This window comes from Nicotiana tabacum, chromosome 18 (genome assembly GCF_000715075.1).
Source record: "Nicotiana tabacum cultivar K326 chromosome 18, ASM71507v2, whole genome shotgun sequence".
Lineage (NCBI taxonomy): Eukaryota > Viridiplantae > Streptophyta > Magnoliopsida > Solanales > Solanaceae > Nicotiana > Nicotiana tabacum.
Genome location: NC_134097.1, coordinates 111,316,260 through 111,328,962, shown reverse-complemented (window position 1 = coordinate 111,328,962; position 12,703 = coordinate 111,316,260). Strand labels below are relative to the sequence as shown.

Below are 12,703 nucleotides of genomic sequence, written 5' to 3'. Positions count from 1 at the left end.
CTCCAAAAATCAAATCCCCCCCTTTCAGTCCTAATCCCCCTCTCTTATAGCCATCCAGACCTGCCCTCTCTTTCCAACTTAACTGCCCGACCCCTTTCCCCACTAAAAATCTGCATTTTTCCACTTAAAACCCACTAAGGAAAGCTTTTCCTTATTTTTAGCCTCCATTCCCTCTTGTTCCCCATTACCTTATTAATTTAAGGACATTTAATACCCCACTAACAAGTCACTAACACTAAAATATTACCCTAACTATTCCATTCCCAAATCACCCCTGAAACCCCTTAATATTACTGCCCCTAATACAATCTATTCATCCGTATTAAAACCTTTTAACTCTAAAATCTGTTCAAGCTAATAATGATTTAAAACTAAACCTGACTAACAGCTATAACCAATTCTCCTGACAACTAAATGACTAGGGTTGAGTTCCAATTGAACCCAATGAACTGAATTTAAATCACAACACAGAACTCAACAGAATCATTAAAACTGAAATTGAAAATTGAATCAAAATAAACATGAATGCAGGATCATTGTCAGCCTATTGACAATGCCTTGAAGCTAAGTGTCCACAGATCAAGCACACACAACAACCATTTGACGAACTTATTGGTTTACAAACAAGAACGAATTAATCGACGAAAACTAATTAACCGATTGCCTATAACAATTGACAGCAATAAATAATCAGGCAATTCAAGCAGCATTGACAAGAAACAGGGATTTATAATAAAACTTAACTAATCGACGAACTTATTTGAATCGATTACACAGCCTATAATTATACACAACATCGAACAGAAACAAATTCGACCAAATAAAAAGGTCCGAGGGAGAAGAACAAAATAATCGACAAAAATTGAAAAATTAATATAACAATACTAAACAAATAAACAGACATTTAAAACATCAAAAATAGAATAAAAAGAAAGAAAAAATACCTTGAATGGAACGGAGAACAGACGGACTTGAATCGACTCGAACTTGAATTTTTTGAGGTCAAACGGACCTTAATCGAGTGTTCTCAACTGAGAACACTTCGACTAAGGTCAGTTAAACTCCCAAAACCTCTTAAGCTTCGGACAGAAACCAGTTTTGGTTTTTCTAGGGTTCTTACGTTTCGATTTGGAGTTCGAGTGTTTCTAGCCAGATTCAAACCAAACCAACGGGGGTTTGGTCATGAGGGAAGTCAAGGGGTGCCAGGGTGTGAGTTCAGGACGGATTGGGGTAGGTCCAGGTTTTGCTCGAATCTTCAAATAAAGATTCAAGAAGTTTGAGGATAATTCGAAGCAAACGGGTACTGGATTTGGATTGGGGGTGGTTAGGAGGTTCAGAGGTGTTATTTTGGTGGTCGGCGGCGTCGTTGCCGCCGGGTTTCAGGCGAAGGAATGCCATGGCGGCTAGGGTTTGGGGGGGAGGGGCTTCGTCTCTGAGAGACGATGATGAACAGGGGTTTAGACTGGGGGGCTGGGTATGAGGTTTCATTTATATAGTGGGGGGTGGTTTGATCTTGGCCGTTCGATCAAGAGAGATCGAAGGTCCAGATCAGTTCACTTAACTCAAACGGTGTCGTTTAGAGTAGTACTGGGGCGGTCCGGGTATTGGAGTGACGGGTCGGGGGTTGGGTTTGGTCAAAGCTTTGGGACCGTTTGATCAGCTGAGATCAACGGTCCAGATTGAAACGCCTGAAACAGCGTCATTTGGTTGAGGCTGGAAACGGGTTGGATTGGGGTGGGTATTGGGCTGACTTGGGGTGACATTGGGCCTGGATTTTTCCTTTTTAAACTGGCCCAATCCGAAATTTTTTTTACCCCTCCTATCTTGTTTCCTCTTTTCCCTTTTACTTTCTTTTTAATTCCTAAAACCAAAATTCCTAAATTAATTTGTAAAATCAAGCTTATTTAAAAAGAAATTAATTAATCCTTAACAATAATTAACACACAAAATCAAACATTGATTAAGATAAAATCACGCAATTAAACAATGAAATGACAAAGCTACCAAAATTTATATTTTTGTGATTTTCATTCTTTAAAATAGGACATGGTTTAATTAATTCCAAAATGCGTAATTAAATCCTAAATGCACATGCAACACATATATTTTTTTTATTATTTTTCTTGTTTAAGGTAGAAACAAACATGCGCAAACAAAAAAAAATACAAATAAATCACTAACAACACAAAACCATTTTATTTTGAATTTTTGGGAGTAGTTCTCATAGGGCAAAAATCACGTGCTCACAGCCTAAAGAGGTCAAATACCATGTATAACCCATGTACCCACTTGTCACCTTACGTACATGGATTTCACTTAGCACAATTAAATCAAACAATATAAATCCTAAGGAGTAGTTTCCCTACACGAAGTTAGGCAAGACACTTACCTCAAGTAGGCCAATTCAACACTTGAAAATAGTTTTTCCTTTAAAATCCACCTCCACACGGCTCATATCTAACTAAAATCGACTTAATATCATCAAATAATACTAGGGAGTTCAATTGCAATAGATAAAGCTAAGATCTTTACACTTTTCACAAAAAGTCAACAAAAGTCAATCTGGGCCCCACCCGGTCAAAACTCGGGTCCAATGTAGATTCCATATACCCATGACCCCACGAGTTCATATATGTGATTAGTTTTAAAATCTGAATCCAAATCAACTCTCAAAACTCAATTTCTTATTTTTCAAAAACTTGGCAAAGTTTCACAAATCTCCACTTTGGTTCACATGTTTTTAATGTTAAAATCTAAGATATGTTGATGGAATATGATTAAAAATAGATTAGAATCACTTACCCAGAGTTTCTAGGTGAAAATTCCCTCTCCGAATCGCCTCCTATCGAGTCTAGGGTTCAAAAATAAAAGAATGAGTTTAAAAATTCCGTTTCCCAGCCCTTTAACCAGGTGCAGATGTTGTACTTGCGACACGGGGTTTGCATTTGCAAACCCTTGCAATTGAGGATCAGTCCTCGCATTTGCGAACCTTGACAGCCTGAGTCAACAACGCAATTGCTATGGAAGCATCGAAACTGCGAACTGGAGGGTCATCACAAACGCGAACAATTGTTCGCAAATGCGAACTAAGCTATAATCCTGTCAACTTCGCAAATGCGAAGGGGAGGTCGCATTTGCGACAACTGCCCCTCTTCTATCGCATTTGCAAATACGACCCCGGTGTTCGCATTTGCGACACCAGACACCAAATTTTCTGCATTTTCAGTTCAAACCACTCGGCAACATATCCGAAATTCATCTGAGCCCTCGGGGCTCCAAACCATATGTCCAGTCAAGTCTAAAAATATCATACGAACTCGCTCGCGTGATCAAAACATAAAAATAATATCTAAAACTACGAATCGAATACTAAAACGCATGAATTTCGAAGTAAAGTTCAAGAATCTCTAAAACTACAACTAAGCGTCTGAAGCCTATCAAATCAACACCAAACGACACCAAATTTTGCAAACAAGCTCTAAATACCATAATAGACCTATTCCAAGTCCCATAATCCAATTCCGAGCTCGATAGCTAAAAGTTAACCTACGGTCAAACTTTCCAACTTCAAATTGCCAAATTTCGGCAAATCAACACAAATCAACCTACGGACTTCCAAAATCAATTATGTATATACGCCCAAGATCAAAATCACAATGCAAAGCTATCAGAGTCATAAAAATATAGTTCCAAGGTCGTTTTCACAAAAGTCAAAGTTTGGTCAATATTGTTTAATTTGAACTTCTAAGTTAAGAATCAAGAGTCCAAATCAACCCGAAAGCTTTCGGGAACGAAACTAACCAACCCCGCAAGTCATAAAATCATAAACACACATGTGTGAAGCATAAAAAAAGGGTAACAAGATGCAAGTACACAAAACGAACGATCGGGTCGTTACAATTACCAGCTAATTTCAACTTGTCTTATCATGTTTGACGTGGCACAATTACTAATAGAAAAATATTTTTTCTTATTGAATTCTTGTTGAATAGTATAATAAAAAATAACTTGAAATCAAGTGCATCTTATAGGCATCTACCAAAATGCAACAAGGAATATAACATGATTTGGCATTTAAGTTTGTGACCTAATAATCAATAAAGTGATAGGCGAATTATGAGGTTTTAGAGCCAAATTCCATCAAAGACATGTGTTTCTTCTGATATGTTTTAGCTTTGTTGGGTAAAATTAATAGTACAATGTTCTTTTAATTTGGCACATTTTTACTTTACGTTAGTGCAAAATAGCATTATTTAGCTAATTAGTGTAGACTAGAATTATTTTGCTCTCCTTTCTCAAAGAAAAGAAAAAAAGAAAATGGAATTATTTAGTCGTTTAGCTTATAGTCTAGTGGTATTAGTGAGTGCCCTAATATCAATTATATTTCAATTAAGTTGAGGTAGGCTATATTCACTATCATGTGGTTTCATTTAAGTTCTTTCCTCTCCTACTCAGTAAAAGCTTACCCCACCGGGTATTTACACCAAACCAATAGATACATGATATGTGTTTTGTATATGGATTTCAATCATTTAATCATGGTAAATTATATGCATTCTCATCTAATTAAATTAATTAACCATGGTGAGTTAATATAGTTTGGTGTAAATACCCGGTGTGGGTAAGTATCTACCCTCCTACTCCGTAAATACCAATTAATAGAAAATTGAAAGAAAAAAACTAATTCAGTTCTTTTATTGGATTCTCATTATCTATTCTTTTAAATGCCTTTAGCTCTATTCATCAAGCTTTCACCTACTTCCCCTTCTCTTTTTTGAAAATTCCAGGTAGAGTTTAAAATTGGATAAGTTAATGCAAAATCCTCAAATACTTAGTTCCTTTTAGAAAGTCCATAGTGATGTATTTTCTTCCAAAAACTTGTTAATACTCGAGGAAACAAATAATATAGAGTACTCCTTAAAAATGACAAAACTGAAGATAAAAGAAAATTTTAAAAAGAAAAGAAAAACAAGAGTGAGACAAGTGAGCATAAACCGAACTCTGAGCTCCACAAATTTACTTGCAATGGCAACAACACTCTCTCACTCCTCACTCTATCCCCTCCATTCTCTCTCCTCTTCTTGTTTTTCTTCAACAATTCGTTCATCTCTATGCCCTTTCAGTTGCTGTCCTTCTTCATTTTCTTTCCCAATAACTCAGTTCTCAACAAATCTTGAAATCCCAGTATTGTCATCATGTTGTTCCCAAATTCAGCAACTATTCCCATCCACAATAAAGCATCATCACCCCATTTTGCTCTTCGTTGGTGTTGACTCACCCCCTTTGGATACCCAAACATTTCTTGCCACTTTCAGCGTTTTAGCTGCCATTGCTCTCTCCCTCTTTCTTGGCCTCAAGGTATACAATTTTTTCTCTGTTTTCTTTCAGTGGGTTTCATAAAGTTTCCTTTTTATTGCATCTCTTTTCTTGTGGAGGTAATAAAGTTCTCCTTTTGATCACTTTATCAAGGTATCTTAGGTTTTTTTTAAAGTTGGGTTTTTATTAATATTTGCAGGGAGATCCAGTTCCTTGTGATAGGTGTGCTGGGAATGGTGAGCCTTTTAACTTATGCACATGGCAATTTTATCCCTTTTTTTAATCTACTTTTAGTTTTTAATTAATTCTGCTAATGCATGGCTATCACTTACCAAGAATAATGATTTCTTTAAATCTCTAACACAGAATTCTAACTTCAGCCTTGACACTTCAAACACCAACAGTAATGGGAATATATTAGGATTTGATGAAGTAATGAAACTCAAAGAAGCTATTATTATACCATTTTACTTTAGTAGTTCTGTTATTTACTGGAACTATAAACGATGTTATATATATAATTCCTCATGTAGAATGATGTAATTGAGTTAAGAGGAAACTATCTGTACAAGCCAAGTCCAACTGTGTAAGGGATCCAAAGTTGTAAGATGCCTCAATTCATGACCAATATTAGTTACCAAATAAAAGCAATTTAAGTAATTGTATGGTATTGTAAGTCATGTAAGAGTAGTGATCACGATCGAAACTAGATAAATGACAACTGATTGTTATGGTAAAGCTTTACAGGATTGTTCCATAAGCTACAGCTTCCTCCATTAGCCATTTAAACGCTGCATCAATAACTAGTAAGATGTTCATATATGCTATGTTAGGTCCTGCTTTATTGATTTATGCAGGCAACTATTATCCGGAATATACATAACTCTAAACAAGTGGGAAACAGCCTCTCTGCCCTTCCAAGGTAGGGGTAAACTGCGTACATCTTACCCTACCACTCGTGGGAACTCATTGGGTTGTTGTTGTTGTTGTTAGTTGTAAACAAGCATATTGGTATTTGGTAATTTCTTTATCTTCATAATCAAGTGGAAGGGTATGCTTCGATTAGCCACGCATGCCTGGGAAACACAGGCCTAGAAGGTGGTATGCACTTAATCTATGATGGATTTGTATATTGCTTCTATTTTAGGATGTTATTACGTGTGCTTTAGCTGGAGAACTGCGATGACCCTGCACTTAAACAAATACAAATAGATTAAGACTTGAAAAGAAGGAAACAGAAGGCTAGTTCTTCTTGTACACTCTTCATTTCTTCCATAGTCTTATAGCTTATATTAATGGACAGAAAGAGGAATATGCCAACAACTCTGTGAGCTAGTAGAAGAGAATACTTTACGTCCCTCTTGTTTAACCCAAAAAATGGTTTTCAAGGTCAAAGCAATAATTTTATATGACGGGCCACAAGCAACCGATTCAATCCGAAAGATATAAAATTGTGTTAATACAACGTGATAGAGAAGTGGAAAAAAATTCAATGACAGATAATATAATAAAAATAAAGCAGAGAAGAAAGAATTCTTATTGAATGATCCTTGATAGGATAATGAGCCGAACAGAGCTTGAAGGGCCGAATTATGGCTAACTTGAGAGCAATGTGCTATTAATTACAATGTATAGAATTGTAGAGAAGAAAATTAGATTACTCTGATGGTAGTAAAAGTATGTCTATTTATAGGGCTAAATCTAAGTAACTAGTCTCCTTGAATTATGGGTCCATTATGAGCATTTACTTAATCCATCCATTACTTTTGGAAGACTTGTAACAGCTGTGTAAATGCTGGAATTTCGTAACTGATGAGTTAATTCCATAATTTATGAGTTAATTCCATAACTGTTGAGTCAATCTCGTGCCTGTTGAGTCAATCTCGTAATTGATTGCCTTGTTCTGATTGTTACAATCATTTATTGCATTTATTAATAATTAATTTGTAACCGAAAAGTGGGGGGACTATTTGTATTAGTAAAAATTAGACTCGCCATGTGGGTCTATTAAATGGCGACACGTGTCAATAAAGTTTGAAGAAAAGTGAAGAATGACATGTAAAGATGAAATGTGAAACACCCCTGGGACCGAACATACTCATACCATGTCTATTAGCCCCGGAACTGATCATCATGAAATAGCCCAGATCAGGCGCGGGAGAATATCTCATAATTACAAATGAGGAAGGAATAAATTAATCCCGGATTATATGGGATTTACCATCATTACACCATCAGTTACAAATCAATTATTAATAAATGTAATAAATGATTGTAACGGTCAGAACAAGGCAATCAGGCACGAGATTGACTCAACAGGCACGGGATTGACTCAACAGGCACGAGATTGACTCATTAATTATGGAATTAACTCATCAGTTATGGAATTAACTCATCAGTTACGGAATTCCAGCATTTACACAGCTGTTACAAGTCTTCCAAAAGTAATGGATGGATTGAGTAAATGCTCATAATGGACCCATAATTCAAGGAGACTAGTTACTTAGATTTAGCCCTATAAATAGACATACTTTTACCACCATCAGGGGAATCTAATTTTCTTCTCTACAATTCTATACATTGTAATTTATAGCATATTGCTCTCAAGTTAGCCATAATTCGGCCATTCAAGCTCTGTTCGGCTTATTATCCTATCAAGGATCATTCAATAAGAATTCTTTCTTCACTGCTTTATTTTTATTATATTATTTGTCATTGAATTTATTTCTCACTTCTCTATCACGTTGTATTAACGAAATTTTATATCTTTCGGATTGAATCGGTTGCTTGTGGCCCGTCATATAAAATTATTGTTTTGACCTTGAAAACTATTTTTTGGGTTAAACAGTTTAGCGAGTCTAATATTTACTAATACAAATAGTCCCCCCACTTCCCGGTCACATAGTATGAATAGCTCAAATCAAGATATGTCATGATCCTCGACAACACCTCTCTCTCTCTCTCTCTCTCTCTCTTGTGGAGGAAGAGGGTAGCGAGAGAAACGTTTGCACATCTTGTTGGTTCAGCCAATTCTGTTTCAGCTTTTACCAATCACAGGTGAATCAAGCTATCTGGCTTAACAAAAGGGTTCTAACTCAAGCATAAAGTCATGCACACATGTTCTTTTTACAAAATGCACTGTGTTGCTGATGGCAATCCTTTTGCTTCTAAAGGGAAAGAAGATTCATGTAATTAATTCATTTTGATGCATAGGTGGTACGAAGTGTGTCTTTTGCAATGATGGTAAGATGACAACCGAAAAAGGATTAGTTGACTGCAAAGTTTGCAAGGGTGCAGGTACCTCTCAGCTGCAATTTCATTTCCCAACCAACTTCAAGTAATCAGTTAATATGGAATGCTTATAACATGTAACGGGGATAACTCTGATTTGCGTCTAGATAGATGAATGATACATAATTCAAGTGATCTTTCACTAATATCTGGTCTCGAGTATGATTGCATCCATCGTGTAATATACTATGTTACTGCGCTCTGAAGCTAAAAGAATCTCTTTTTGTTGGGTGCCTCTTTTTGCAGGATTAGTATTCTGCAAGAAATGTGCTGGTTCTGGATACTCAAAACGGTTGTGACCTATACTACTCGCGCTCTTTTCTCCTGTGGTTATTGACGTGTATTCTGAGGCTAATTCACCAATACCTGAAAATTTAAAGCACAAATATGAGTCTATTCTATTTGTTTAAATATTTTGTTTTCACATCTTATCAAAATGTATCGCTCTTCCCCTACGCTTGCTTTAGCCGGGGATTGCTTTGTGCACTGGTAAGCCCCAAGTCCTTATCCTTAAAATCTTTAAACCTTCAAGGCTTCAACATCAAGAAAACTTTCTAATGAGAAAATGGGAACTAAGAAAATGCATATCTTGATGATATTATGCTCCTATTTCAAATGAGTTTTCCATCTTTCACCCTACAGCTTTACAATGGTTTATTCTGTATAGCTATGTAGCTTAATTGTGAATATAACAATCGAATGTGTGGACTTAAAATACCAAAGCTAGGGGCAACTACACAAATAGCCCTGAAAGTGGATGATCTTGAATTTAACAAGTGTTACCCCTCATTTGCTCTATGGGCAACACTTTTAACTTTTGACCTTGAAGTTCTGGCAATAGGACAAGCGGAGGTCAAACGTTAAGATCACCCCCAAAAAGTATCATATTTCTGCAATTTTTTGAAAGATGGGTCATTTTGAAAACTCTTTTCCTGGACCTACTGCATTCCAGAAATCCTTCCTTTCAGTATGCTGGATGAAACTGGCATCCACGTATTGTGAAATGTAGAATGAGGATGAACTGTGAAATGTGGAAATAATGAGAAGTCAGCACCGAAGAGTACATTTTTTTGCTTAACTGCATTCTGAATGGGCAAGTCTTCTTTCATTTCTTTCCTTTTTCCTTTTTTAATGCTTTAGTGGTATTTATGCTGGAAAAACTGTACATCTGGTTAGCAAAGGGGTCTTTGGTACGAGGACTAAATTATCTCGGTATTATAATCCTTAGACTAATTTATCCTGCCTAGGAGGTGGGATAATATAATAAGGTGTGATATTCTTTATTGAGACTGAGATTAAATTTAGACCATGTTTAGTTGACTGCATAAATTTATCTCAGGATTTAATATATACCGTCAACCAAACATGGTATAATTTAATCGCACATCTTATCCCACTTTATCCCGCGTACCAGGAGTATAAATTTAATCCCACATCAGAACTATGGAAACATCAAATTAAATGTTAGAGCAATAATATAAGAGCTTATTTTAATTGCAACAACAGAAAAGAGGTGGTTGTTTTTCTATTTATTATGCCATTCCATGTAAGATATTCACGAGAAGAAGTGACTCTTTCTCCAGATGAGATATACAAGGTATTGATTATTGTGAAAAGGTTCAAAATATGGGCAAATGAGAAGCTCAGATCATAATTTTACAGTACGAAATTTAGACAAATCTCAAGAGAACTCCATAGGCTTCCAATTACAAAATATGCGTTGATTAAGGATAGTTACATCCCACCAATCTAGCGTTGATTATTGAGCCTTGTCAAATAGCATTTGCCGGCACATAAATTTATTTCTTCCATCATCATTTTATTCTGTGCCAAACCTAATCCGTGTGTGATAACACTATGTGACAAACAAATACAAACTTTGTAATATAGTACTTGAAAAATACTTTGTCCTTCTTATCATCACCAAATAGAACACACAAAATACAAACAAACCACCCCTTATTAACTCTTCCTATGTTTTCTCCCCTTCGCCTCTATCTTAAAACACACACACAAACACTAGCAAGAACACATATTGAGAGCGATGGAGGACAGTAGTAGTGCAGTTCAGCCACATGAGGTCGAAGAATGTAGAGGTGTTCTTAGGGTGTATAGTGATGGAACTATAGTAAGATCAAGTAAGCCAAGTTTTGAAGTACCAATACAAGATGATGGTTCAGTTCTTTGGATAGATGTTGTATTTGACGCCATGCATAACCTTCAACTCCGGCTCTATAAGCCGACTTTTCCCACTTCGGCTAATAAGCTGCCCATCTTCTACTACATTCACGGTGGCGGCTTTTGCATCGGCTCACGGACATGGCCAAATTGTCAAAACTATTGTTTCAAGCTTGCTTCTGAGCTCCAAGCCGTGATTATCTCCCCCGACTATCGGTTGGCTCCTGAGAACCGGCTCCCAACTGCCATTGAAGATGGTTACATGGCTATTAAATGGCTCCAAGATCAAGCCGTGTCTAATGAGCCGGACACGTGGCTTACAGATGTTGCTGACTTTAGCCGAGTGTTTATTTCAGGTGATTCAGCCGGTGGTAACATCGCGCATAATTTGGCGGTTCGGCTTAAAGCTGGATCAGCCGAGCTGGCTCCGGTTCGAGTTAGGGGTTATGTATATTTGCTTCCTTTCTTTGGAGGGACTACAAGGACAAAATTTGAAGCTGAGGGACCTAAAGAAGCTTTCTTAAACATTGAGCTCATTGACAGGTTCTCAAGAATTCTAACTTCTTTTTAAAAAAACTTTTTGTTACATTGAGTTCCATAATCACATATCTTCTTTTGTTTTTGCTAAAAATCCAAATTGAAATGGTTTAGGCATTAGTTCTAAATTCTCATTTGCAAATTACGATTCTTAGGAGATTCTAATCAGCCTTTTCATATGATTTTTCTTTAAAATTTTACCTTTTTTCTTGAGATTTCGCTGAACTAGTACTTTGTTTAAGGAATATTTTTTTCTTAGAACTCTAGCTTACGTGAATTCCAAAATAAAAATAAAAAACTTAGCCTAAATACAACATCATTTTAGATATAACCAAAATTTTCTATTAATTGCCACCAAAAACTATGGCCTAAATTGTAAATGACTTGGTCATCTAATTCATCAAAATATGTTACATGTAAACAATTGGTAAGTTCAATGACACAATTTTTAAACAGTCCTCTATGCTAGCCCACCCAAAATTTCTCAATCTAAATGTTTGGGCAAAATATAAAATTGGCCGGTCGGTCGAAACTAATTGCATTCGCTTGCTAAAAGTATATAAAATATGTATATAATACACATATATATATATATATAAAATATACTTATATTTTATCGGCTATTATTTTTGGGAACGACTGCAAATATACATTTCTCTAAATGTTTTATACTCGGTGTATATTTCAGTGCTGCTTTCCTCATTTACAGGTTTTGGAGACTATCAATACCAATAGGGGAAACAACTGACCATCCACTTGTGAACCCATTTGGGCCCAACAGTCCAGACTTGGAAAAGATTGATCTTGACCCAATTCTTGTGATTGTTGGAGGATGTGATCTTCTTAAAGACAGAGCTGAAGACTATGCAAAGAGATTGAAGGAATGGGGAAAGAAGATTGAATATGTGGAGTTTGAAGGACAACAACATGGTTTTTTCACTATTTATCCCAATTCAGACCCTTCCAAGAAGTTGATGCTCACTATCAACAAGTTCATTCAAGACAATTCTTCTTAAGAAGAAACAAGAAATTTATTGCTAATAAAGTTTTGTTTCCCTTAAAAATGTAATTCTTCTTGTTTTTGTGTGTTTTATACTTTTATTCGGTCTGTGTTTTTTTTTTTTTTTTTTTGCTTTATTGCTATGCTTGGTGTTTTGCTCTACTATATGCAATAATTTAAATTAAGGGGTCCTTTTATAAACTAGTACTAGCTTTTATGTGTTTATCTTGTTCATGTCTGCAAAAGCTAATAGAGTCTATACTAGCAGATTAATAATACATTTACTCCTTTTATAAAATTAACTAGAAGAATAATATAGGAAGAAATCATAAGAATTTTGAGAGAATAGATAGAATTTCTCTTTTTGCTTTTCAAGTGTGT

At 35.9% G+C, this 12,703-nt stretch overlaps 1 protein-coding gene across 2 annotated transcripts; it reads left to right on the top strand.

Moving 5' to 3' along the window:
• Positions 1-4,945: 4,945 nt before the first annotated feature.
• Positions 4,946-12,404, top strand: LOC107793137 (strigolactones hydrolase CXE15). Of its 2 annotated transcripts, XM_016615424.2 has the most exons (5): positions 4,949-5,358; positions 5,516-5,552; positions 8,530-8,613; positions 8,854-11,328; positions 12,032-12,404. In XM_016615424.2, the coding sequence occupies exons 4-5, from the start codon at positions 10,652-10,654 to the stop codon at positions 12,336-12,338; spliced, it is 984 nt and encodes a 327-aa protein (XP_016470910.2). In that variant the 5' UTR covers positions 4,949-5,358; positions 5,516-5,552; positions 8,530-8,613; positions 8,854-10,651; the 3' UTR covers positions 12,339-12,404. The 2 variants fall into 2 exon arrangements, with proteins under 2 accessions (XP_075093263.1, XP_016470910.2); XM_075237162.1 differs by lacking the exon at positions 8,530-8,613 and having other exon boundaries at positions 4,946-5,358.
• The last annotated feature ends 299 nt before the right edge of the window (positions 12,405-12,703 follow it).